Source organism: Schistocerca serialis, chromosome 9 (assembly GCF_023864345.2).
Source record: "Schistocerca serialis cubense isolate TAMUIC-IGC-003099 chromosome 9, iqSchSeri2.2, whole genome shotgun sequence".
In the NCBI taxonomy this organism is placed as follows: Eukaryota; Metazoa; Arthropoda; class Insecta; order Orthoptera; family Acrididae; genus Schistocerca; species Schistocerca serialis.
In genome coordinates this window covers 379,266,678-379,292,737 of record NC_064646.1, presented here as the reverse complement: position 1 = coordinate 379,292,737, position 26,060 = coordinate 379,266,678, and the positions used below count along the sequence as shown (strand labels likewise).

At 37.0% G+C, this 26,060-nt stretch overlaps 2 protein-coding genes across 2 annotated transcripts in view; one reads left to right on the top strand and one right to left on the bottom strand.

Moving 5' to 3' along the window:
• LOC126419184 (ran-specific GTPase-activating protein-like) overlaps nucleotides 1-3,598 on the top strand; it is a 37,085-nt gene extending 33,487 nt beyond the window's left edge. The window contains exons 5-6 of the mRNA XM_050086316.1: nucleotides 2,771-2,845; nucleotides 3,011-3,598. Of these exons, the coding sequence (XP_049942273.1) occupies nucleotides 2,771-2,845; nucleotides 3,011-3,207 (272 nt within the window). The 3' untranslated portion in view covers nucleotides 3,208-3,598. The remainder of the gene's footprint in view (nucleotides 1-2,770; nucleotides 2,846-3,010) is intronic.
• Nucleotides 3,599-8,450: 4,852 nt separating this feature from the next.
• On the bottom strand, nucleotides 8,451-16,321 carry LOC126419151 (endoplasmic reticulum resident protein 29). The gene is made up of 2 exons (XM_050086261.1): nucleotides 16,159-16,321; nucleotides 8,451-9,670 (listed from the first exon to the last, which is right to left on the bottom strand). The coding sequence occupies exons 1-2, from the start codon at nucleotides 16,258-16,260 to the stop codon at nucleotides 9,041-9,043; spliced, it is 732 nt and encodes a 243-aa protein (XP_049942218.1). The 5' UTR covers nucleotides 16,261-16,321; the 3' UTR covers nucleotides 8,451-9,040.
• Nucleotides 16,322-26,060: the final 9,739 nt, after the last annotated feature.

Sequence of the window (26,060 nt, the reverse complement as noted above, 5' to 3'; positions counted from 1 at the left end):
ATGTCAACTCTGCTCCAGACATTTGCGTCCAATATAACTGCCTTTTCTGGTTTCAGCAGCTCCTGGGGAAGAATGGGCTGCCGTTCTTCCACAAACATTCAGACACCTCCTTGAAATCGTCCCCAGCAGAGTTCATGCCATTCTAAAAGCAAAGGGTGGGCACACCCCATATCAGAAATAAATCGTGTTTGCCAACAGGGACTGTTGAGATATTTTTGCAAGCAAGAAGTTTGTATGGAATGAAACCTTGTGTTCTTTCTTTCTACAGTAAGTTTTCGGCAGAAAGACACATCATCACATTGCTCTCAGATTCTCTCAAAGTGGTTTAAAAATTTCTCCACACTAACATGGGGCTCTGAGTCTTGAAATTAGCTCCAGCCAATCTCTGGAAGTTGTGGACAGCAAATCAGTTTTCAGTCTTGCGGAATCCATTCTGTAGCATGTCTCACTACCTTCAAGTGGGGAGGAGGAAATACATGTTACTATGTAGTCTGTAATCCGGTTACAGATAAGTATATGTTTGTTGTAATGTCAGTGCTATACCAATGGGCGATGAGCATACAGGCAGTAATTGTTATTTAGGTGGCACACCCCAACTGGAAAAATTTCTGGATTTCCTCCCAGGGGCTGAATAGGAATAAAAGTTAAAGAACTAAACTCTGATTATCACTAGGCAAGTTTAAACACTGCACAGGCTGTGTACTTGAACTACTATTATATGCTGTACACTACTAACTGCACCATCCGAACATATCACTGACTTAATGGAAGCTCTAACTTGTCACCAGTTTCTCCCAATTTGGTATATTCAATCTTTCGGAGGGGTCATGCAGTACCACTGGGAGAAACTCTGCAAAGTTCAAAAGGAAAGGGAAACCTATGAGGAAGTATATCTAAGGCAGTCAGTGAGAGGTGATTGGGTGATGCTATTGATAACACATTGCGTGTGTAAGGCAGAAAGAGACTTTAAAAAATCGCTTATTGATAGAACTATAGAAAATGATTGGAATCAATTAATGAAACCTAATTAACTTTTATTTTAAACTGGATTAAATGTTAGTTGATTATATGTAACTACAACATGGAGTGTGCACACTATTTCTTGTTGAGGATGAGCTTGTGTGCAGTAATGTCAAATGTGATATTTGATGACTAGTTTGAGGCAACGTTTCAGCTAGTAATTCCGGTGTGCTTCATCTTGGCAGTAGTACTGCGACCTACACCCATTTGAACCTGCTTACTGTATTCAAACCTTGGTCTCCTATAATTTAACCCCCACCTTGCTTCATTATCACATTGCCTCTTCCTAGATACTTCAGGATGCGTCCTATCAAACAATTGCTTCTTTTAATCAAGTTATGCCGTAAATTTCATTTTCCACCTGTTTGGTTCAGTACCTCTTCATTAGTTATTCAGTTTAGCCATATAATGTTCTGCATTCTTCTGTAACATCATGTTTCAAAAGTTTCTTGTCTGAACTGTTTATCAACATATAGCTCTTGTACAAAGCTACACTACAGAATAATACATTCAGAAAAGACATCTTAACCATTAAATTTATATTCAGTGGTAACAGATCCCTCTTCCTCAGAAATACTTTTCTATTTATTGCCAGTCTACATTTTGCATACTCTTTACTTTGGGCATCAGTTATTTTGCTGCCTGAATAACAAACCTTCTCTATTTTAGTGTCTTATTTCCTAATATAATTGATTGAGTTCAACTACATTCCATTACTCTTATTTTTATCGATGTTCATCTTTACCGATGCTATCCATTCCATTCAACTGCTCATTCAAGTCCTTTTGTCATATCTGATGGAATTACAACCTCATTGGCAAACCTCAATAGTTTGTATTTCTTCCTCCTGTAATTTGGTTCCCCTTCCAAGTTTTTCCTTGGCTGCTCGCTCAGTGTACAGATTGAATGACATCAAGGACAGGTTACAATCCTGCATCATTTCCTTCTCCACTACTGCTTTCCATTCATGCCCTTCAACTCTACAGGGTGGTGCAAAAGTTGCTGGATGCTGGGCATTGTTTTAAACGAAATATAGGAAATGTTTCATTATAAATACAAACAATACTTACAATTATTTTTTATGTTCAGACTGTTTTCATTAATACATCTTTGGAGTCTCAAACACTTTTATGTACTCCATTATGGCATAGTGTACTTATCATTGTCCAAATTATGAAATGTGTTGGGTATGTAATCTCTTAATTCAGCAGTGGCACCAGGCTTATGAGAATAAACAGAGTCCTTGATGACTCCAGTAGCACCACTTTTTATAAAAAAAAAGATGTTTTTAATGTGAAAATCCTTTCTCCTTCTGTTGACATGGACAATTCAGAAAACTCCAGCTGTAAACACATCTCACTGTAAACACTTCTCACAAATTAACCTTTCAAAATTCATTACTTCGATTATTGTTTGGTTTCTCTGTCATTACATTGTATATCAGCTTGATAAGGTGTAATTATCACCTTTTAGTAATAACAACTTAATGGCTTAAAACTTCTACTGTACTATATCTTGATGTTACTTTTGTTTTTATTTAACAAACTGTCCAGTGACTTTTGCACCACACTGTATATTACTGGAGTCTCTCCCTCCCCCTCTGATATTATTAGAAAGTAAAATGAAGTACTGTTAACTGCAGTCATAGTCAGTGAAGGACATAGGATTATAGTTTCTGAAGTATATGTAGATACTGTCAGTATATCTACATAAACAAGTTTGGTTTTTCTTTATCAACTGTCTGTTACAGATGCAAAGAAATGGAAGGAAAAGTTTGAAGAAGCAAAAATGATTGTGGAGACTCAGCTAAACAAAAGCTCTAGTGGTAAGTTTCCAACAAATCTAATTAAATTTTTGGTTTAAAACCTGCTCATTGTTACAGAATATAACATCATCCGATATTTAAGTATCTCAGAGCTAGTGTTTTGTCTGTAATGTAATGTTCTATTTCGTTTATGTTGCCCCTTAATATATTCACAATTCTGTTTAGGAAATGAATCCAACGATCAAATAAATACAGAAAATCACCAAAGTGATGAAAATGAAAGTGATGAAAATCAAGAGATTTGTGTTGCAGAAGATGAAAATCTGAATGAGAAACTGGAGCAGTTAAAAGTGGCTGATGAAAAAACAGCAGATACGAAGTTAGAAAAGCCTGAAGTGGCAGAGGGTGAAACTGCAAAGTAAAGTTACTGTAGCTATAGATTTTCTATGGGTCTTCGTGAAAGATATTTTTATACGTATGATATGTGGACTTAGAATTATGCTTTTATTGTGATATGGAATCAGATTCCTGTGACTGGTTGAGTAATGTGGAAAATATAAACTTGACATTCCTGATGTTCTCATTATTTTTATTCCTTGTCAACTGCAGATATTCTGATTTCATATTTTTTTGCCATGTGTGGAGATGACTGTATATTGACTATGTTATTCATATTATTATATAGCTTGCTGAGATTATATATAATTAAACATACTATTGAGTTATGTTGCTCGTCATTGTTGATTCCTAATTGTCTTGTATGCATGCTAAAATAAAACTTTTGTGGCCCAGTAACACGACAGTAGAACAAAACTTTTTTTCTTTAAATTTAAAGATTCTCCCCCCCCCCCCCCCCCCCCTCTCCTTACCTCCCTAATGACATGTGCATGACTCAAGATTATTTGCTCAAACACCAGCAGACATTACACAGAAACCTGTATTCTGTTGAATTCATACTGGAAAACGTCTTAGGTGAAATGGGAAGATTCTGGTAGTATGTAAACACTTTCTGTTTAACTCATTGAGTCATTGGTAGGCATACACAAAAAGGAATGAAACTTCCTACCTTTCAGAGTAATCCTTTTTTGAGATAGAATAAAATACAAAGAGCAGGTGTGTTGGATAGAGGAAGAGAGGGGTGGAAGGCAGGGGGGAGGAGGATTGGGAGGGGGGGGGTGGCAGTTTGCCAGGTAGAAATGTTAGAGGGAGGAGTGGCAGGTACACGAGCAAGGATGTATGGATGTTGGAGTTGGTGCAGAGTAGCACACGCTAAATGTGACGTGAAATGTGAGGGGGACAGGAGAGAGAGTAAGGAGAAACTGTTGGGTGGAGGGTGTGGGGAGAGTGGATTACTGCAGATTGAGGGCAGGACAATTATGGGAGCAAAGGATGTGCTGCAAGTATAATGCCTATCTATGTAGTTAAGGGATGCTGTTGGTGGAGGGAAGTATCTGTATAGCCCTCATTGTGAAACAGCAATTGAAACTGAGTATGTTGTGCCACCAGTTTGTCAGTGACCATTCATCCACTGGATAACTAATTGTTAATTGCACTGATAAAACTATTGTTTGTGGAAGGATTACTCTGAGAGCTATCGATTTATTTAATTTTTACTGTGGGTGTGCATACTTATTGATGTAACACTTCTGCTTAGTAGTGAGTGATCTTTAATACCTTAGGTAATAAGGGTATAAAGTATTGATCAGTAGTTAAAAGAAACTGCTACAGAGTGAAGTAATGTCATCATTGTAAGTTGGTTTTGAATGCTGATTTAATATGACTGATTAAAAGTACACTGTATTCTGTAAGTACCAACAATGACCATGTGGTGATAGCAAATTAAGTTTCCAATACAGGCAATCTGTTGAAATAGCAACAGAGGTTTCCTGTTTGTAGAATTCTTTGAGAGTTGCACATTGTTCATAAGTTTGCCAAAATTTCAGTTGTAATTAATGAACATGTCAAATGTTGCCACTATGCATTACTAAGTGCTGATGAAACCATTAAAAATGGCTGAATCCCTGATTTCAGAAATTTAAAAATTTACTTTCCTGTAAAATGGAAAATCTAGAAAAAATTACCACTGTGGGTAGGAAAAATGTAGCTCTGCAAATGAAGAGAGAAACACACAGCTCCAGCAATGCTGGTAGTATCACTGGGCTAATAATGCTACTCCAATAATGTGCCAAGTATTGTTAACAATCAGAAGGCAAAGTATAGTAGTTATGCTGCCAGTGTTGCTTCAATTGGGACCTTACTTTGTGAGTAAAAGCAAAACTTTGAAAAAAAATAAATAAATAAATAAAAAAGTGGGCTCCAAAACATTTTGAAGCCATGATACGTGCGTTATTTTAAACACTGTTTTAGATATTACTGTAACGGGCTTCAATTTTTAAATTGTTCATGTTGATGAAACTTCCAACTGGATGACACATTAATTAGGTCAGCAAACAGCTAAGTTTAACAGACTTTGCTCTTTGGTAGTTTATACCAGGATCAGAACAACAAAGTGAATGACAGTCATTACTTCTGTAAATTAGTCCACAATCGTGTTCAGTATGTTATTCATAAACGTCCACTGTAATTCAATGAAAGTGTATAATTCACGATGACTGGTTTTGGCTTTCTACTGTCATCAGATTATTAGCAGTCCGATATAAGAATCAATGTCAAATAGTCTGTACACACAGGTACATAAAATACACAAGTCATTTGTGTATGTCATTACCATAGCTTCAGCCAGTCAGAGAATGAGTGTGGTCACATCTGTTCTGTTCCCTGTTCTGATTCCTCTCCCTCAAATTTCACTTGCAGACAATGCTGACAGGTGGTAACATAAATGATTCATTTTCATGTGGCATGTTTATTTTACATGTTGCAAAAAATGCAGAGAGTAGTGATAAATCTATTACATCCTATTAAGCAAACAATACTACACCTAAACTAAGGATATGTAAATGTCAAGAATGGAAATTTAGAATCTGCTGCTGCAGCCATAATGTATGCACTTGGCCAAGATGAAATATTGCAATCTTCTATGCTCAACTGTCAGTCACTTATGGTTGACCTATAGGAATCTCCCACACTGACCAATTAAATTTTTTTGTATATTTATACTCAGCAATGTCTATTCTGACGTAGCATAATGGGAAGATATTTATTACATACTCAAGAATGCAGTTTGTACCCACTCATATTAAGCAACTCGGCATTTAAATATTTGGTCGCAATAAAGCATTGCAGAATCTATCGTTACCACACAGAGATCTCAGGTAGAAAGCTGTGGGTGCACAAGGCCACAGATCCTGTCCATTAACAAATCAACCAGGTACTGCACTTTTGTCATACACAATAAATACAACTCGTAATTCCAAAAAGCACTGCCTTGTTACAAAATACCTAGTAGACCTTTTAATACTTCAACACATTACTTTATTAAGGGTATCACTTTCTGAAATGTGATCCTTTCCCCAATGCCCTTCACCTTCTGTTGCCCTTCTTACATCTGTAACATCATTGTAAAACAGGACACTGCCAGTCCATTATCCATAGCCTATGATTATTCCTGCTTTAAGTCACATGTATGCACCCACATAACTTGTGAGCTCCACCTGTTATAAACCCATCAAAAGCAGAGCAACATGTAAAACTATGCATGTTTTCACTCCATTTTTGCATAGGAGTCACAACCATTAAAATGGAAGAGTACATGAACTTTCACAAATAAGAATCTGCTTTGGTGATACCTAGTATCAAGTTGTTGAACATGCTTTCACATGACTCAAATTGGAGTATCTGCTTCACTAAAAGGCCAACTGAATCCTCACTTTCCTCCCAATTCTTAGTATTATACTTCTCACTTTGTTGTCTCATCTCGGGAGTGAAGGTCCTCTAGAGGTCTTACCTTGCTAAGGATGAAGGTAAGTTCCAAAATGATAAACTTGTGTACTTTTTTGTCGATTGGTAGCCTTGAAACTTCACTCTTGAGGATAAGTGCTGGGTAGCCATCCTGTTTCTTATAATTCTGTGTGTTCATTTTTATTTAGTGTGCTATCTAATGATCTATGAGGAATTCATTAGTTAGCCCATAACAAATTAGTTTGACACAAATAAGAGGTGATCTCCATGATAAAACTAATTTTAGTTTGTTGCTGTGGCTCCACTGTTGGAGTTAGCTGTTAAACTGTAATCTGAAATAGGATATTGTTTCTAACCTTGAGAGTGCCCATTTTCAGTGCAGATATCAAGTTGAGATTATGATTTGTAATATCTTATATGAATTGAATAGCAACTTCTTATTGAAGAATTATTGCTCAGTTCAATTATAGATTTGTTGAGGGACAAATGAAGCACTAACCTAGAATTTTATTGAGTGTCAGTGTATTTACTTTGATTGCATCGTAATACTGGATTATTATTTTTCATACTTCCTGAGAGTGCTAAAAGCAATTTGTTAAGGGTATATTAAGTTTGTTAAAATTCTCCATTTCATTTAAAAGTCTGTCAAATGTATGGACATGTAAGCCAAAAACTGTATGTAGGCAGAGCACATTATTATAATGCAGATGATAGTTGACTAAAAAGTGTAAATTTTAATTATACTGTAGGGAAGTCATTATAGAGGCAGATGTTTGTTTCTGTGGAAGTTCTGCTACTTGTGGGGAAGCTCTTGCCTCAGATTACCTTAAAAAATTTATGTATATGGAATGTTAATTATTTAAGTATCATATTACTTCCTCTATATAATAGAGGGAAACATTCCACGTGGGAAAAATATATCTAAAACAAAGATGATGTGACTTACCAAACGAAAGAGCTGGCAGGTCGATAGACACACAAAATTCAAGCTTTCACAACAAACGGCTGCTTCATCAGGCCTAATTGATTCCATAATGTCCACTTTGTATATTCGGCAGATTTATTATACCGATAGCATTATGTTCAGAAAGTATGCAGGGAGGGGAAGTTCCAATATCTTCAAATTTTCAGTGAGTTAACAAAACAGTAGTGAATTTTTGTGTGCATAGTACATTGTCAAGTATGGTGATTATGTGCCGGAAGAAGATCCTAGTAACTGAGGATCAGACTTGGAATACTAAGCCACATACAGGTTACAACTGCATCTGCCAGTAAATTCTAAGCAAAAAATTCGCATTTTTGCATGTAGACCACTTTAAGAAAGTATATAAAAACCATGGAACAGTTACTTATTAACTTACATCTGTCTCCAGTTATATTGATGTTACTTTTTAACTACATTTTTTACCTAGAGTTGACTGTCGGCTGTTGCTCACCATAGTTGAGACAGCGTAAGCTGATGTCCGACAGCTCGCAGCAGTGTCGCTGGCTTTTAGTTGCCAAGTGCTAATGGCTATAAGTGAAACCAGTTGGTGTTTGCAGAGTTTTAATACCACCGCAGTGTTTCCATAGAAATGTTTACAAAATCACATTACATGACTCGTTGAGGTAGCCCCCCTGAGCTGCAGTACCCAGCCCACCGTAACTGTCAGGGATCAACTTATGCCAACTCAGTTATAACATCAGACTGACTCGTACTTCATGTAAGAGTCCCCCTACCTTCACCACACAGAATTCAACACAGGAGAACACATGAAAATTACAAATGGGTTCATTCTACTTCTATGAAAAATGGAAACCAAACACGTCTTTTAAATCCATTGTATTTAAAAAACACAAACTGCAACAAAAACAACAAACGGCCAATTTGCACGTATTAGACAGCAAATACACATGTCCTTAAAAACAAAACCACAACCATTCCATCTTTGTAGGAGTCTGCTACACATAACAGTAATGGAAAGATACAGAGTAGGCAAAAACACATTCAAATCAGGCCATAATTAAAAGGAAAAGTGTAATGTGTTTTATGGCTTTAAAGAAACATGAAAAGGTGAGACATCATCTTCTGTATTGCACCAAAATTACCTACTAGTATTTACCTTTTAGTTTATGCTATGAGTAGCTTATACAACATAATTTTCTGAACACAATTTGTATCAATAAAAGGCAATGATTTAAAAGTATGATAATTTTATAGAACTTTTTAAAATTTAATTACACCACTGAGCAAGTAACATTTCTGAAGAGTGGTACCATGTTTACACAAAATTTTATCACTACTGTCATACATACAAGTCACTCAACCAAACTATTCACACTCTTGTTTTGTTGTGCTGGAATGTTTGCCTTATCTCAGTCTTTCTGCTGATAGCTGATATCCGAACAAATAGGATATTATAGTTCATCGTGTGTGAATGACTGCAAGATATTAAGTCGATGTTGCATTTCCTCTTTCTTTTCTTTACTCAGCTTGCCTTTTGCCAAATTTTGCACTCGCTTCATTTCGTTGGGAATGAACTCGTCCCCTTTCTCCAGGGCTTTTCGCATCATTTTGACGTAGGTTTCTGCTTTTTGTTGATCTACCTTACCTTTTGTCTTATCCCACTCATCTTCTGCTTCTCTCAAAATTGTTTTCTTTGCTTCTTTATCATTTGTTTCTGAAAACTTTGCTGCTAGTTTGTCAAAAGTTTCCAGACACCCAGGTAATCCGATATGGATTCCTGAATATTTGCGGATGAATTTCTTTATATTGTCTGCAGTGAAATCTGTGTCTGTAAAAGTAACTGGCTCTTCCTTCCCCTGCAGAAATAATTTCACAACTGGAAAATCATCTTTGGTGACTTTGAAACGTTCAGCAAGATCAGAGTTTTCTTTTTCACCATAGTCCTTCACGCCAACTTCACCAATAAGCAGGTCAGGAATGTCATGGGTAGCATGGGAGACTTTTGCAAATTCTTCATGCTTTTCACCATAAGGGTATGCAACATCAAATTTTATCACTGATGCTTTAAACCTCGAAATAATCTGGAGAAAAAATGAAAATCTGTCAGTTACATAAAACAATTACAGGTAAATTATATCAAAATAGCCAAAATTGAGCCATTGACAATTATGATAACAAAATTTTGCAACTGTCCTAAATAACACGAGCTTTTACCTTTTAGCCAATATGAAACTAAAAGAGAGAAGGAACATAGTGCCCGTTAAGACATACTAAATTATATGCCCTCAAGGATGCACATGACAAAAAATTTTTAAGCTTCTAAACACCTGAACATACTTCATTAATGACCTAGCTGAATCATTTAGAAATATTTCTTAAAAAGTATCAATTCTTTGAATAATATAATAAATACACTCTGATGTTTTAACATGGACACTGTTATTGATGTACAAGACTTACACTACTTAGCCATTTGTGTCAACAACTGAGTACCTATGACAAAGAAGAGAAAGATGTGGTAACACACTGCAGTTTCTAGTAAGTATTCAAATCACAGCAACATACAGATTAACTCGGATGTCTTTTTCTGGTTATAATTTTGACAATCTTTTTATTATGAGAAACTATAGTAAGTCTATGAGTCATTCCATGTCAAATCATGCAGGCTATATCACCCATCATCTCAAATTTTCATGAAACCTTGTACATTTTCTTATACTTCCAAGAACTTGGGCAAAATACTTTTGCTCTAAGGCAAACTTTTTTACATCTAATTTTAAATGTGGTGATATTTTGATAACTGGGCTCTGCAAGAATGTCAATGCAAGATGTTACTTATCTATATAATGCCCATAACTCAGGTCTTTACGAAGCTTTTACTTTGGAATTTTTTTCATAAGTTAAGAGAAGCATATATTTAAAACATGTAATTATTTAAGCAGTAAAGTTACAAAGAACAATACAAAAAAAAATTAATGTGTTACTTTCCAGCTTCCAGAAAAGAACACACACATTGAAAATACCTGTACAACATTTCTCGAACCTGGTGGGAACTTATTATTGGTCTTAAATAATTCCCAAGAGAGCACACAATGTGATAAAAAAAATGATTAATGGGTTTTTACGAATGGACACACACACAAATTTGAAATCAATACTTTGTATTGTGATGGGAAAAAAAATTAGTTCTAGGTATGATCATCCATACATGATGCCCACTGCTTCATATTTTCACAAAACTTGTTACTTTTTGCATGGCAATAGTGAATGCAAAATTTCTCCACATACTTCATGTAGTTTGAGGGGGGGGGGGGGGGGGGGGGGGGGGGGGGGAATGGAAATTTTTTTACAAATGCAAATGCTGCAACTTGAGTTTGTCATTTGGATTGCATTACTCCAGACACAAATAATAACAACAACAACAATAAATATCTTATTTTCAACACATCACACTCATATTTTCCTAGATCAGAGAATGGATGTATCTTTATTGGAAAAAAGATTAGTAACTATTAGCTGGTTGGTTTGGGGTATAAAGGGACCAAACTATAGGGTCATCAGTCCCTTTTTTCTCATGTAAACGAGGCTCAAGTTAAAACAATTCCCAAAAGGAGTAGAGGAAAGGAAAAGGGCAGAAAACTAACAGGAAACCACACAGAGAGAGGAAACTAAACAAGCTACCCAAATGGGGAAAACATACACTAAAGTTAAAAGTAGCGGGAGGTAGTAAAATAATATAGCAGATGGCCAAGGCTGGCAGATTACAAGAACAAAAAAGAATTAACCAGCCACTCTGCAACACACTAAAATCTCCACCCTAAAAGAGAAGTCACGATTAACACACACAGAGACAACAAGAACGTCAATACAAACAGCAAAGGGAAGCCATAAGAAAGGTGCAGTCAAGGACCCTCACTCATGGCTTTTAAGTTTTTTGCAGCCAAGATTTACATCATGAACTTTTGTCGTCATTATTTTCCACCCCCATCCAGGTCTTTACCTCGATGACCTACTACTTGACGTATTGGAGACTTACCGCTTTTTGGGACTGATCATCGACACCCACTTAACTTGGGTTCCCCATCTTAGCCTGCTTAAGGAAAAGTGCTGGTGGCATCTTAATATTATTCGATGCCTCAGCCACACTGACTGGGATGCTGATCACCATACACCGCTGCAGCTGTACAAAGCCCTCATACAGTCTTGTAGAGACTCGAATGGCTCAGCATCACCTTCCGTGCTGCAGCTGCTAGACCCTATCAACCATTGTGGAGCTCAGCTTGCAACGGGAGCTTTCCAAATGAGCCCAGTGAACAGCCTCCTCGTGAAAGCTGACATTCCCCCATTGCAGCTCCGGTGGAAACTACTGCTTGCAAATTATACTGCCCACGTTCATAGTTCACCTCACCATCGTAATTACCATCTCCTTTTTCCTAACACGGCGATCCATCTCTCGCACCAGTGGCCCAGAACAGGACATCCCCTTGCAGTCCATGTCCAGTCACTTCTTACTGAACTGTTCTTGACTTATGGTAATATAGAAAATCAAATTAAGCTGTTGTGGTCCAAACAATGATTATTAAATATCTAAAACACTGACAGCTGATACAAGATTTATTTTTATCGAAACCGTTTAATATATGACACCACTGTCCAGAAGAGCACTGAAATCAGATTACGTAAACTTTCAGTAAGGCTGCCTCATGAAAGTACAGAACCAAAAGTTATAAATTTAACTGAAACATTTTCATTACACAGGTTAACTTTATTTAGGTTGTCAAATCTTTAACAACAACTATTCTAGCCACAACAATGTTAATTAAAAATGTACACGTTTAGCAGTGAAGATCCCTGAAACTATCTATGAAACTTCTTAAGAACAACTCTGTTTTTAATCCACCAGGACAAATTATGTTGTGTTAACCTAATATTTTCTTAATTAAAGTAATACATTCTTCCTAATGATGTTGATATGGGTGCACCAATAGTACATCAAATGTTTTCCAAAGGCACAAAACAAAGTCTTCCTTCTCAGGATAAAAAAAGGACACTGCTGGTCCAAGTGGGCGGAGAAAACAGTTTGACGTCTCCTTCATCACAGACATTTCTGACGAAGGCAAAGTACAGCTCATGCAAAAGAATTGAGGACGAGTGCATGTCAATTGTGGGGCATTTTCAATTAATGAAAAAAAATCAAGGAAGGTTTTCCAGAAGAAGTTACTCTTCCAATCTCAAGAAGTTACTCTTCCAATCTCCACAGGATCACATGTTGAAAATCTCTTCTTGAGGTTTGTGCATAGGAAATCCTACACCGACTTTCTGTAAGTGGTGAAAACAACATATGTCAATATTAGCTTTGCAGAAATCGTGGAAACCAGATGCAGTTGTTATTTGTGAATCGTCTGCTAATTGAAGACTAGCTCTTCTCCATATACATTTTATAGTTCCTCCTAAACCATCACACACACACATTTACTGTGGATAGTGGCAAATAAAAGAAGGCTCAGCATCAATTTTTGTGCTCACACATATTTTTAAAGCTTTTTCTATTCATATATCGAGCAGCACATCCATCACTGATGTAATGCACTTTCTTCACTAGTCAGTAATGCTCCACCAGCCACTTGACCGTTTCTTTCTGGCCAGCATTTACATATTCTACATCATGTTCCATATCAGTACTTATAAAGCAGTGGTTCACAATTACCTATTTACTTTCTTCATTTACCACATTACCACACGCAGGATGGTTCGTAGAGCTGCTGCTTGTTATTATAGTATATTCATCATTTTTGCAGAAATAAGTGGCAATCTTCACCATTTCATAAGCAATAACTTCCCCCTTTTCGGTTTAGGAATTGATAAAATACCCATTTCTGTTTACAGTTTCCTTACTTGTCAAACCACGTGCTCACCAACATTGAATTCTGACATTATTTTTTCTGTTGACCAAGAGGGTGGAGCTAAAGTTAAAATCTGAATTTTTTCAGGTATTCTTATGCTAGTCACTTTTTCTTCCATTAACAATATCATCGCATCAAAATGTTTGGCTTTCTCAACAATTTCATCATCAAATTTTTCTCCTCTACAGTCAGAATCTTCACTACTGCCATTTTATGCCCTATACACTTTTCTTTCCAAAACATGCTTCCTTTTTCTAGCTTCTTATGCCATGTGTAGCCTTGTTGTGAATTGGATGGAGTGAAGCTTAAAGGGAGAGCACCACCAAATCATGTGAGGTTCTATTTGCACCCTCAATACTTTGACTTTTTTTTGTACTGATTTGTGAAATGTCTCTGCACCACTTTCATTTCTACCAGTGACATCAGTTTTCTGTTCACAAAACTTATAACATGTGCACATGTACTGGCCTAGTTTTACATAGATTCTTTTAGCACAATGTTTTAGACAAAGACAAACAAACTGACCTCAAAGATTTGTAACTGTTTGTCTGCATATTTTGAAGAATCAACAAGTTCTTTGATGACTTTAAAAAACTTTCGGATATCACTATCTGTGATGTCCACATATAGTAGCACTTTCTTGATCTTGTGGAAAACTTACTAAGGTATAGGGTGTCAAATGACATGGTGGCTTTTAGTAATTTTCCAACAGTACATGAATTCAAATTTTCCACTGCAATTAACTGAGCACTAATTCACTTATAACATACTTAATACAAGTGGAATGACATGGCCAGCACCACAAACAGATACGATCTGTCTCACAGAAAGACAAACAGCAACTGAAGCCAAATAGACTAATTGATGCATGCCACTTATTTTCGACAATGAATTTCAGCAATTGTTGCATTGTTTTCATGCCTATAAAGATTTCAAAGAAGCTACTGCTGTCTAAGAACACTTTTTTACCACTGTGAGCAGGTGACTGGCTGAAGATATAAATTATATATATTATAGTCTTCAGTCACTGAATAAGTCAAATGAAAGGAAATAAATTTTCACACATAAAGTTAACCTTCCTGCCTAAAATGAGTTATACTTAAATTTGCTAATTTGGTACCATTGCATCTGAGGTAACGGAACAGTGAGTGGGTTAACTTACTTAAAATTACACTTTTCCATCAAAGCAAAAGGTATTTTGATTTCAGATGTGTGTATCACGTAGAAGAAGGCCCGAATTTTTTTTATTTATTTTTTTATTGGAAAGCTTACAATCCATGGGATTATTTTACACCAAAATAAGGTTCCCAGTAGGTTGAAGAAATGAGATACAGGCATTTTTCCACATCCTCGCAATTTTTCTGAAATCGAAAACTGACATACATTAACATTTCTTAAAAATGTTCTTTGTAACTTTACTGCATCAATAAAATGAAATGATCGTATGGCATTTATTGGCCTATCTGTTAACTATATGCCTAACATAACTTTGAAAAAAATCCCAAATCAAAAGCATCGCCAACACCTGAGCTATGGGCATTTATGTAGATAAGTACCATTTTACATTGACATTATTGGAGAGCCCAGTAACCAGAATCAACACCTGAGCTATGGGCATTTATGTAGATAAGTACCATTTTGCATTGACGTTATTGGAGAGCCCAGTAACCAGAATATCACTACATTTAAAATTCGACACAAAATAAAGATGTAGTCTGGGACTAAAATGATTTTGCAGAAGATACTATGTTAAAAGTATAAGCAAATGCACAAAGTTTTACGAAAATCGAAGATAGAGGGTTACAAATACTTTAATTATTGCGTGATTTGACGTGAAATGACCCCTGTCACTGTCTCCTTACACGAATTTTTTTCCTGAATGTTTTCAGTTTTGCTGCAAAGTAGATTCCATTTTGGAGCGCAATATCTCAATGACTAACTTCTGTAATGTGTCACAGTTGAGGGCAAGAATGGAATTGTGAAGTTCGTTAAAATGTGAAAATATCCTGATACATTAATGAAAGCTCAATAATCTTCGAATTTTCACTTTTCGTCCACTCTATCCAGTGAAACGTGCGCTCATATTCCAACAGATCGTGAGGTTACAGTCTCTAAGGTTAACAAGTTGCACTTCGTTTTTGCAATTTCTAGCCGTATTTCCGAAGGTACTTCTGTGCCCTCCGGAAACATCTAGTATTCCGCAAGTCAGCAAATACATACAAAAGCTTTTGTACCACATTAAAGAAACTGCAATTTTATAACTTCCTTTCGTCTTATTCTTTGTAACATTAGCTGTCAATGGCTTTTTTTTTTTTATTCACCGCTCTAGTGTGGTCATTAGCCTTTCACAGAAATAACACAAAAGAAATACTTAAGACTTGTTGGATACATGGGTAATAAAAGTGGTGGGTATCCACGAATTTTGTTTCCGTCATCGCAGAACAACAGTGTGTTACACAGTTTCATAGAAGTTGATATAGTAATCTCTGTATAGTATACTGTCGAACTGTACTACATAACGTTAGTTCAATTTCAAATTGAAAAGCATAGTTTCGTAAAGAAATTAACAGTTTAATCCTCAAGAATTTAACACCGGTAACTTTCGTTATTGATCATGTGCCACATAAAATTACCGTACATCATACCACATAACTAAGTGTACTTACTTTGTCAAATGAATAGGAGTCTAAAGGCACACATCCTTTACAGTTTATAACTTCGGCGGACAAGGAATTGCAGAAAAGAAACACCAGAACCAACGCCAACATCTTCCCTCCTGTCTAAACAACAATACAACTACTTCGCCGCCTCCTTATCAAACCTTTTCGCGTACAGACACGTCAGTTGAAACAAACAGGGTAGCCAACATAAATCAACAATATAATAAGAAGTCTCGAAATCACGTAGTTTTCAAGCTCATAACGAAGAGAATCTGAAACAGATTTATTGCCTATGACTGAAATTGAGTCAGTGACAATTTCGTTGTTTTTACGTCTGTCCCCATTAGTTACTCGGCGCAGCTAACATATACAATCACCAGAAAACGCAAAACAAAAAAGTTTAAAAAAATGCAGACAGCGAGGTAAGTGCGGCAAAGTCAGTCGCCTACAAATTCTTAGTACAACTGAATGTGTTGGTGTATTTCATACAAATGTGTATTTCATTTACTGCTAAAGCGCACGCTGTACTTGTAGCAGTAAATATTAATATCTTGTATACTGTTCTTCATTTTGTTATGATTGATACCGCGCTGTTTGAGGTCGAACAATAAAATAAAATTATATAATGTGGGAATCTCTAAAATGCAGGAAACAAAGATGTTCAGATGGCGAATGTCATAATTTCCATGATTTCCATACTAGTTGGGTATAGAACTCAGGCATCTGAGCAGAGGTCAACTGCAGCCCCACAGATTCGTGTCATATACCATGTTATAATTGGCCAAAAAATTTGTCATCTTGTATGTGACTAAGGGTTATTTCCAGTTATGAACCTTACGTCATTTATTGTAACAGTTCTGAAACAGATAGCTGTCAGATAAGAACAATATTGCAATGCTTACAAGCTGTCCACATACTCAAAATAATTCCGTCATGAACAAAAGTCACGAATTCGCAATCCGTAAAATTGTTTTATTTGTGCATATGGTAACAAAAATTTTGTGCTCCAGGAATACTTTGATAGTTTATATCATTACTGTACTGAAGGAAAGTGATGAACTTTTGCAGCGGTTTTAATAAGGTCCAGTATCTGTCAACATGAACATGTACCCATGAAAACTCCATATCAGTATTTTACATCTTGTTGGGAGAAACACATCGTTACATTTGTAAAACATGTCTCTGTGACACTGAATGGCAACAAATGCTGGTACACAAAGCATTATTTGAGATACAAGTATGCAAAAATGTATCCCCCTTTCCCAGGTTTTTCATCAGAAGTGGCAAGTCTGAAAAAGCAATGTCAGGATTGTTAAAAATCCATCTGTTTTGTTCACTACACTTGTCTTTATGTTATACAGTAAGCTACATGTAATTAAATGTTGTATGATATGGTACCTTTGAGTGTATAGGAGATTATTTGCAGCGAATGACAGAAGTTAACTACACCATTAAGTTTAAAGCGGAGTTTTTTATTATTAAAAATGTTGAAAAACTAAGCTGCCATAGTCAGAGAAACTAGACAATAAAAGAAATCCGGATCAGATAAATATTACATCGAGAAGACAAAACTCATGGAATACCTCCTAATATACTGTTGGACCGCCTTTTGCCCAGTGTACTGCAGCTGCTCGATGTTGCATGGACTCAACAAGTTGTTACAAGTCCCCTGCAGAAATACTGAACCGTGCTGTCTCTATAGCCATCCATAATAGGGAAGGTGGTTCTGGTGCAGGATTTTGTGCATGAACTGATCTCTCGATTATTTACCATGAACGCTTGATAGGATTCATGAAATCATTCGCTCGAATCGTCGAATGTTCTTCAAACTTCCTGTGGACAATGGCGCATTTTCATCCATAAAAATTCCATCGTTGTTCGTAAACATGAAGTCCATGAGTGGCTGCAAATCGTCTCCAAGTAGCTGACCATACCATTTCCTGCCAGTGATCGCTTCAGTTAGAGCAGAGGACCCAGTCCATTCCATGCAAACACAACTCACACCATCATGGAACCACGACCAACTTGCACGGTGCCTTGTTGACAACTTGGGTCCATTCCACGCAAACACAATCCACATGATCATGGAGCCACCACCAGCTTGCACAGTGCCTTGTTGACAATTTGGGTCCATGGCTTCATGGAGTCTGCAGCAAACTCGAACCCTACCACCGGCCATACCCAATGAAATCAGGATTCATCTGACCAGGCCACAATTTTCCAGATGTCTAGGGTCCAATCAATATGGTCACAAGCCCAGGAGAGGCACTGCAGGCAATGTTGTGATGTTAGCAAAGGCACTCTATTTGGTCGTCTGCTGCCATAGCCCATTAACGTCACGTTTCGCCACACTGTCCTATCAGATATTTTAGTCGTACATCCCACATTGATTTCTGCAGGTATTTCACACAGTGTCGCTTGCCTGTTTGCACAGGTAACTCTACGCAAACGCCTCTATTTTTGGTTGTTGAGTGAATCCGAATTAGACTGTCACATGCACCTAGCTCGAACTACTTTTCCGAAATTCCTGTCATGCAACCATAGTGATGTTGGAAACGTTTTCACGTGGATCACCTGGGTACAAATGACAGCTCTGCCAATGCACTGTCCATCTATGTCTAGTGTACCTGATAGTACCACTATCTGTATAAGTGCATATCTATATCCCATGACTTTTGCCACCTCATTGTACATAGTTGTTGTTGGTTTTCAAAATTTGAGGAAGAACAAGAGATATATTTTGAAAGCTAACATTCATCACTTTCATTATGATTGCGATCCTATCAGACTTGTTCTTTCATATGGCTGCCATAGGAAAGGAGATTAAATCTGCAGCATGTTGAAAAATTTGGATTACATTGGTATAAGGGGCAATCATAAAGTTTCCATTCAAGGGCATTGCTGCAGCATATATGTTACATAGTGCGATTCTGATGTGAGTACATAAGCACTGACATGTAGGCCAGGAATTAGTGTGGCATTAGTGTCTTTGAGATGTGCATGCGGTAAATGTGGGAATGTGAACTATGACGATATTATTACCAAATGTGTCCAAACATGACCAACGTATTGTTGTTCTTTTCTTGGCTGCCAAGAGAAAAACACTGGTAGGCATCCATCAGAGAATGAAGAATGTGTATGGGGGAGAATGTCTGTGAAAATCACCATTGTGGAATGGTGTGACACAGGGTGCTGCTGCTTCATGATATTGCATGTCCCTTGTAGCAAATGCTGCAATGCAGAAGCTACACTAACTCAAGTGGGAGGCACTTGAACACCCAACCTGAAGTTCTGATCGCTCCCCATGTGATTATCACACCTTTGGTCCCTCAAAAAAGGCCATGAAGGGTCAACGATCCCTCTTGCACTGCAGCAGGCAGTTGCAGACCTCCACACAGCTAGACATGGTGTTTTATCCGCTTTTGCCTCATTGGCATACAGGTTCTGGATTGTGTGGCCTTTGAACGGAAACTTTTTGATTGGCCCTTATAAATGCCTTTTTGATCGGCTCTTATACATGCGGAAGTGCTACTGTACAGTGATGAAGGCTGAGAAACTGGGGAATATTAAAAGAACTGAAGTCTTTTGTGAGCATTTTGAATTTATTTTAAAATCCGGTTAAATGCAAGTAGGCCTCATGCACAGAGGGTTCCATATAAATTTAATCATATGTATAGATAGTGCATCATCCTGGGAGTAGGCAGTTTGAACGATTTTTGCCTGTTCTCGATGCGACACTGACAAGATATCGGTCCTGGGAAATCTAAGACGTTCGAGAATAACAAAAAGTAATATATTTTCCAGTGATATAGTAGCAGATTTGCAATTTTCGGATTTTTTTCTTTTATTTGTGCTGTGAATCCTTGCTTCTTGTCATATTTCATGGTTCTAGGTCAATGGTAAGTACACATAGGTTTTGACGAGTGAGCTTGTCAGTATCAAAATATGTGACATAAATGCCAATATCTTTACAATGAGTTGGTTTAGAAGCTTCAATTTTTTGCCCCGTAAAGGAACCATATATTTTAGTATGTGACATAAATTTCAGTTTGATATGTGTACCTGTTCTTAAGAAAAAGGATTTTCAACAGTTGGACAGACAGGCAGACAGAAAAAAAGATCATATAAGGCTTCTATTTCAGGGCACCCTGGAATAAAAACTGCAGTAAAAGTTTTCTTTTAAAGTGAATTAAAATATCATTTAAAAATAATATTGAAGTAATATGCTTAAGTGTCTTGTGAGTTATACTCGTATATAACGTTTGCAATGATGATGAATCAGCATTGATCACAAATCAAATTAATGCTTCAAGATGTTGTCAGATGGTTCATAAATTAAACTTAAGACATTTTTACAATAATTAATGTCTGATTCATGGAATATATGAGTGAATTTTTCATAGCAGTGGTAATCGAAAGATTATCAACAAATTGAACAGAAAGAACAAACAGTAATATATATAGTTCTGGGGTATGTAGAAACCAATATCAAATTCAAATATTTTCTGGGGATTGGATATAATTCTGAATGGTCTTGCATGATGAATCATCAGCTCAGAGCTACATACAGAAGTTCTGCATCCACTGTCTGTGTGACTGTCATCCACCTCGTTTCTGAGAAGAACAAGTGTAGTAGGTGTGCTACAAGTGTCTGTCATCTAACTCTACAGACGAGCAGTCTATATGAATTCTAATCAGGAATCGCTTCATCAACGATGCTGTTTATTGTGCAGTGAATTATTAGCTCCAATTTATGCAATGATTTGGTTATGTGAATGTTAAGTTACACAGTGATCTAGTTAGTCAGATCTCAGTTTAGACAGTGGACTTGTTCAGTGCATTTCATTGATTTATGAGTGAATTACATAAAATAAACATATACAAAGTGTGATGAAAAAGTAACATGAGTTTAATTTTGCAGACTTTATAAATCTAATTTAATGTTTCTGATTATGTTTGCATTTTCAGCTGTTTTGAATATGTAGTTTATTGTTGACAGTCGAAGGGTTATATGTGTTTTTGAGTCCTTGCCGAGTTCTTTCTTTCACAAAAGATGGATGAAAGAATCCACATTAAATTTTGCTTGAAAAAGTAAATAAAGTGCAGCATCGAATTCGAAATATTGAGGCTTTTTGCAAATCTACTATGGATAAGACAAGAGTTTATGATTGTTATAAAGGTTACAAAGAGGGTTGGGAAGACGTTGAAGATGACGACTGCCATGGATGCCCAGCTCATGAATTACTGACGAAAGAGTAAAGAAAATGGTTCTGGAAAATCGCCGAATCACTATCAGAGAGGCTGCTGATGATGTCTGCATGTACTTTGACTCCTACCAAGCAATTTCTTCGGATGTTTTGGGCATTAAACGTGTAACAACAAAGTTTGTCCAGAAATGGTTGAATTTCGACCAAAAACTACATCGCGTAGACATCACTCAGGAATTGCTTAGTGAAGTTGACAATGATCCACAACTTCTAAGGAAAGCTGTAGCAGGTGATTAAACATTGGTATTAGGATATACGTCGAAACCAAGTTCCAATCAGCCCAAAGGAAATTGCCTGAAGAGCCGAGACTGAAAAAGAATTCGACAAGTTCGATCACAAGTGAAGGTCCTCCCCATTGTTTCCTCCGTGTGCCGTTTTGCGTGAAGCAATGCGAAAAAGGCGACCAGAATTGTGGCAAAAGCACTTGTGGAAATTGCATCACAATAATGCTCTACCTCTCACCTCAGAGCCTGTTCGTGATTTTTTGGTAAAGGGCATAACTGTTGTGTTGGCTTAGGCACCATATTCGCCAACATGGCCTCCTGAGACTTCTTTCTATTCCCGAGTTTGAGAAGAACCATGAAAGGGCGTAGTATTGCCACCACTGATGAGATAAAAACAATCTCTGAAGGAACTGAATACCATAACGAAAAGTAAGTTCTAGAAGTGATTCCAATATTGGAAAAAGTGTTGACATAACTGTGTTATATCTGAGGGCGATTACTTTGAAGGGGACAATATTGATATTGATGAATAAATACAGATTCTTTAAGAAAAACAAAAATTACCTTTGTTTTTTGGTCACATCTTGTATAATTTATTGTTATTACCTTCCCAATTATTGTCAGTGCCACTTCTGTGCAAGCTGAGGTTAGAGTCTCATTAAATAATAATGGTGATAAAGGATCTGATATACTGGATTCACGTACAGTTTCGATAATCAATTAGACTTTAAATATGTCATATGTGAGGTACACAAAGAATTAAAGACTTATATTTTGGTCCCAAAAATAAGCACTGAACATGAAAATACGTTATTACTTCAGAAATTTGTTTAGGACCGGTTTTACAGTCTCCAGTTAGCAGCCAATTAATCTCTATTCCAGGAATAGCACAAGAAACGCGTTGTATGAACCCAGAATAACACCTAATGGAGAATAATTCGGGATCACTTAAATAACGTAACCAGCTATTTTTTGCCGATTAGCGAGCTTAACTGGGGAATAAGTTTTAAAGGTGGCAGGAATGGTGACACATGCAGTTGCAGACAGCAATGACAAGATTTTGTTTAAATTATTCATGAGAATTAGGAAGGAGCAAAAAGTGAGACGACACCAATTCCCAATTTATGTCTAGATTTCGCTTATCAAAGGAAGCCGTACTTCGTCTTTTCAGTCTTGTACGCGAGAAACTGGAGCATATAACGGACAGGTGCGACTATTTCTCTGTTTTCTAAAATAATATTGTGTATTTGTAGTAGTATGTTTTGATTTCAGTACTTCGTGAATTCCGACGTGTTATTTATGCAAATCAGGCACATTAAAATGATGATTCATGCCAAAATAGTCTTATTTATCTGGCATGTGTTACAATTCCAGCAGTAGTGGAAAGGACTGTTTCGTTTTATTTAGCAATGCCTTAACAGATTGAACCAAATCGAAGAACCACACAAGTTATGGGTACTATTTTTATTAACAGTTGTTTCACTTTTAGACAAAAAGATTGATTTTTCATGTAGTAAAACGTTTTGATAAAGCTGCAGTGTTCTAGTTTCATTCAGCCACATTACTTCAATAGCAGAAAATGTTGTTCCACTCTGTTTTCTATTAGAAATTACCCTTTTTGTAAACATCACAACTCTGTCAGAACAACTTTCGCTTTTAAGTGTAAATATTAGGATTACAGGCCCATTAATACATTAGAGCAACAACATTGTCTCCCACCTATCACTGCCGGCTGCGGTGGTCTAGCAGTTCTAGGCGCTCAGTCCGGAACTGCGCGATTGCTATGGTCGCAGGTTCGAATCCTGCCTCGGGCATGGATGTGTGTGTTGTCCTTAGGTTAGTTAGGTTTAAGTAGTTCTAAGTTCTAGGGGACTGATGACCACAGCTGTTAAGTCCCATAGTGCTCAGAGCCATTTTTTGAACCTATCACTATCCACTCAAACCTGTGAACTATCTATGCTTTCTCAAGCTAAGTTTAACACAGTAAGATTAACAGGAAAGCCAGCATTTTAACAAAGGTGATGCTTACAAACATAGCTATTGTGTTTCTAAATTATCAGTATTATCCACAAAGCCTACCCATGTTTATCATAAAGTAATACCTAATCTAATTAATGAATCTACATAGTTGTAGCAGGTGAAAGGAGTGCCTGGAATGCTATGTTTTTATCTTTCCTTGAATATCAATTTACTTTCAGTGGCATTCTTTATTTCATATTGTAGCTGGCAGAAATTAAACTGGAATATCTTATATTGTTCATTTGTGTGGCCATATAGTCTGTAGTTGCTTTACAATTCTTGAGCGTACCTTAAAACGGGGTGAATAGAAACAGCAGCATGAACAGAAACAAAACTTCACATACACAATTACTTTGAATACTATAAGGTTGTACAGGACATTGATTTTAACTATTATTGCTTTTGGGTTGGCAACACTTCAGACGAGCAAGGAGATTATGTTTTGTTGGGTAAGCAGCATTGTAGGTTGATGCTTATCCTTGTGTCTGTGTTGATAGTTTTTAAGTTGTTTTCCTACCTACTTTGAACGTCTCTGGTAAGTAAACATGTATTCCACACATGACAGTAAATGGCATTGCAAGTATTAGGTATAACATCTATATAAAACAGTAAGGTCTCTGTTTTTGTTTCACTTTCAATGAAATCAGGTCTGTGAATTTTCAAATTTTTTGGGTTATGTTTATAAACTTTGTGGGGTGTATAGAAACATATGAATTTTGGTGTTTCTATTCAGCCCACAATATAAAAATCTAAAAATATCTATTAGTATGCCATATTAATGCTATATAATTCTCTAGTTATGTTACATGCACAACTAACACATCTTCCTTGTCTTACAGCTGCTGTTCAAATATGCCACGGGAATACAAACCCATCATAGGAGATGGTTACAAAAAACACAGACCTAATCGTATAAACAATGTGTTCTCTGACACAAAATCAGGGGTTAGCCTGCAGAAAGCAGCTGAAAAACATGTGATTCATTTTAGCATACTATACTGGCACCTAAAAAGAGGCGCCAACATTAAACCCCAGGGTGAACAAACTGCCTTGTCTTTTGAAGAAGAGAAGTTGTTTGTAGACAGATTGAAAATATGCAGCGAATGGGGCTATCCGAGCGAATTTACAACCTTAAGGCTTCTATTAAAGGATTCTTTGGACAGAAGGGGGAAGGCAGTGAGAAAGTTTACGAATAATCTCCATGGTTGTGATTTTGTGGAATCATTTATGGGGCGACACAAAGATCAATTAGTAGCGCAAATGTGCCAAAACATAAACGCTCCAAAGCTGGTATTACACCAGAAACTGTCAACAGTTACTTCGATGAACTGTCAAAGGAAATGGAGAATGTGCTGCCGTCTAATATAATAAATTATGATGAGAGAAACCTTACAGATGATCCAGGAAAACGAAAGGTAGTCACATGGAGGGGAACTAAATACCCCGAAAGGGTTATGAACTCCTCAAAGGAATCAATCTCCGTAATGTTTGCAGCAGCAGATGGCACTATACTGCCCCCTTATGTCGTGTATAAGTCTTTGCATTTATATCGAAGCTGGACCAAAGATGGGCCAAAATATGCAAGATGCAATCGGACAAAATCTGGCTGGTTTGATTCGTTCTGCTTCGATGATTGGGTCCTTACAGTTGCTGCCCCATAACTGAAAAGATGGAAGGTAAGAAATTTCTCATTGGAGACAATTTATCTTATATATGAAGACATGTCCAAAAGAACTGATACCATCAGTGACCATGCAGCTCATTAGAATGAAATTACAATGAAATGAATACAGGCGTTGATATAAGTCAATGGGGACAGTTGAAAATGTGTGCCCCGACTGGGACTCGAACCCGGGATCTCCTGCTTACATGGCAGACAATCTATTTTTTTGGCATGTCCAAAGGAACAGATACCATCTTCTTCTGTGCGGATGCACAAACTGTGCCCAAACTCTTACGGGAATCAGAAAGAAAAAAGCCACGAGTAATGAGTATAATGGGCAAGGGCACTATGAATATAGTGCAGGACAATAAGTTGGCAATGTGAGACTCACAGGAGGCGTGCCAGAGATAAGTACTGCAGTCGCACTATCCTCTGTGTCCTCGGTGGCTCAGATGGATAAAGCATCTGCCAAGTAAGCAGGAGACCCCAGGTTCGAGTCCCAGTCGGGGTACACATTTTCTACTGTCCCCGTTGACTTATATCAACGCCTGTATGCAGCTAGGGGTATTCATTTCATTGTAATTTCACAATTTATCTACGCATCTGTCCATAGAATCAGTTAAGCTGTTACAGGAAAATGACATAAGATTAATATTCCTACCACCAAATTCAACACTCCTGACACAACTACTGGATGTGATATTTTTTCAGCCTCTTAAAACTATTTGGCGCCAA

Excerpts from the sequence above, each read along its gene's own strand:
- LOC126419151 (XM_050086261.1), bottom strand. The coding sequence starts at position 16,260 with ATGTTGGCGTTGGTTCTGGTGTTTCTTTTCTGCAATTCCTTGTCCGCC. Across the intron at positions 9,671-16,158 it reads ACTCCTATTCATTTGACAAA|ATTATTTCGAGGTTTAAAGC; the intron begins GTAAGTACACTT and ends TTTTTTCTCCAG.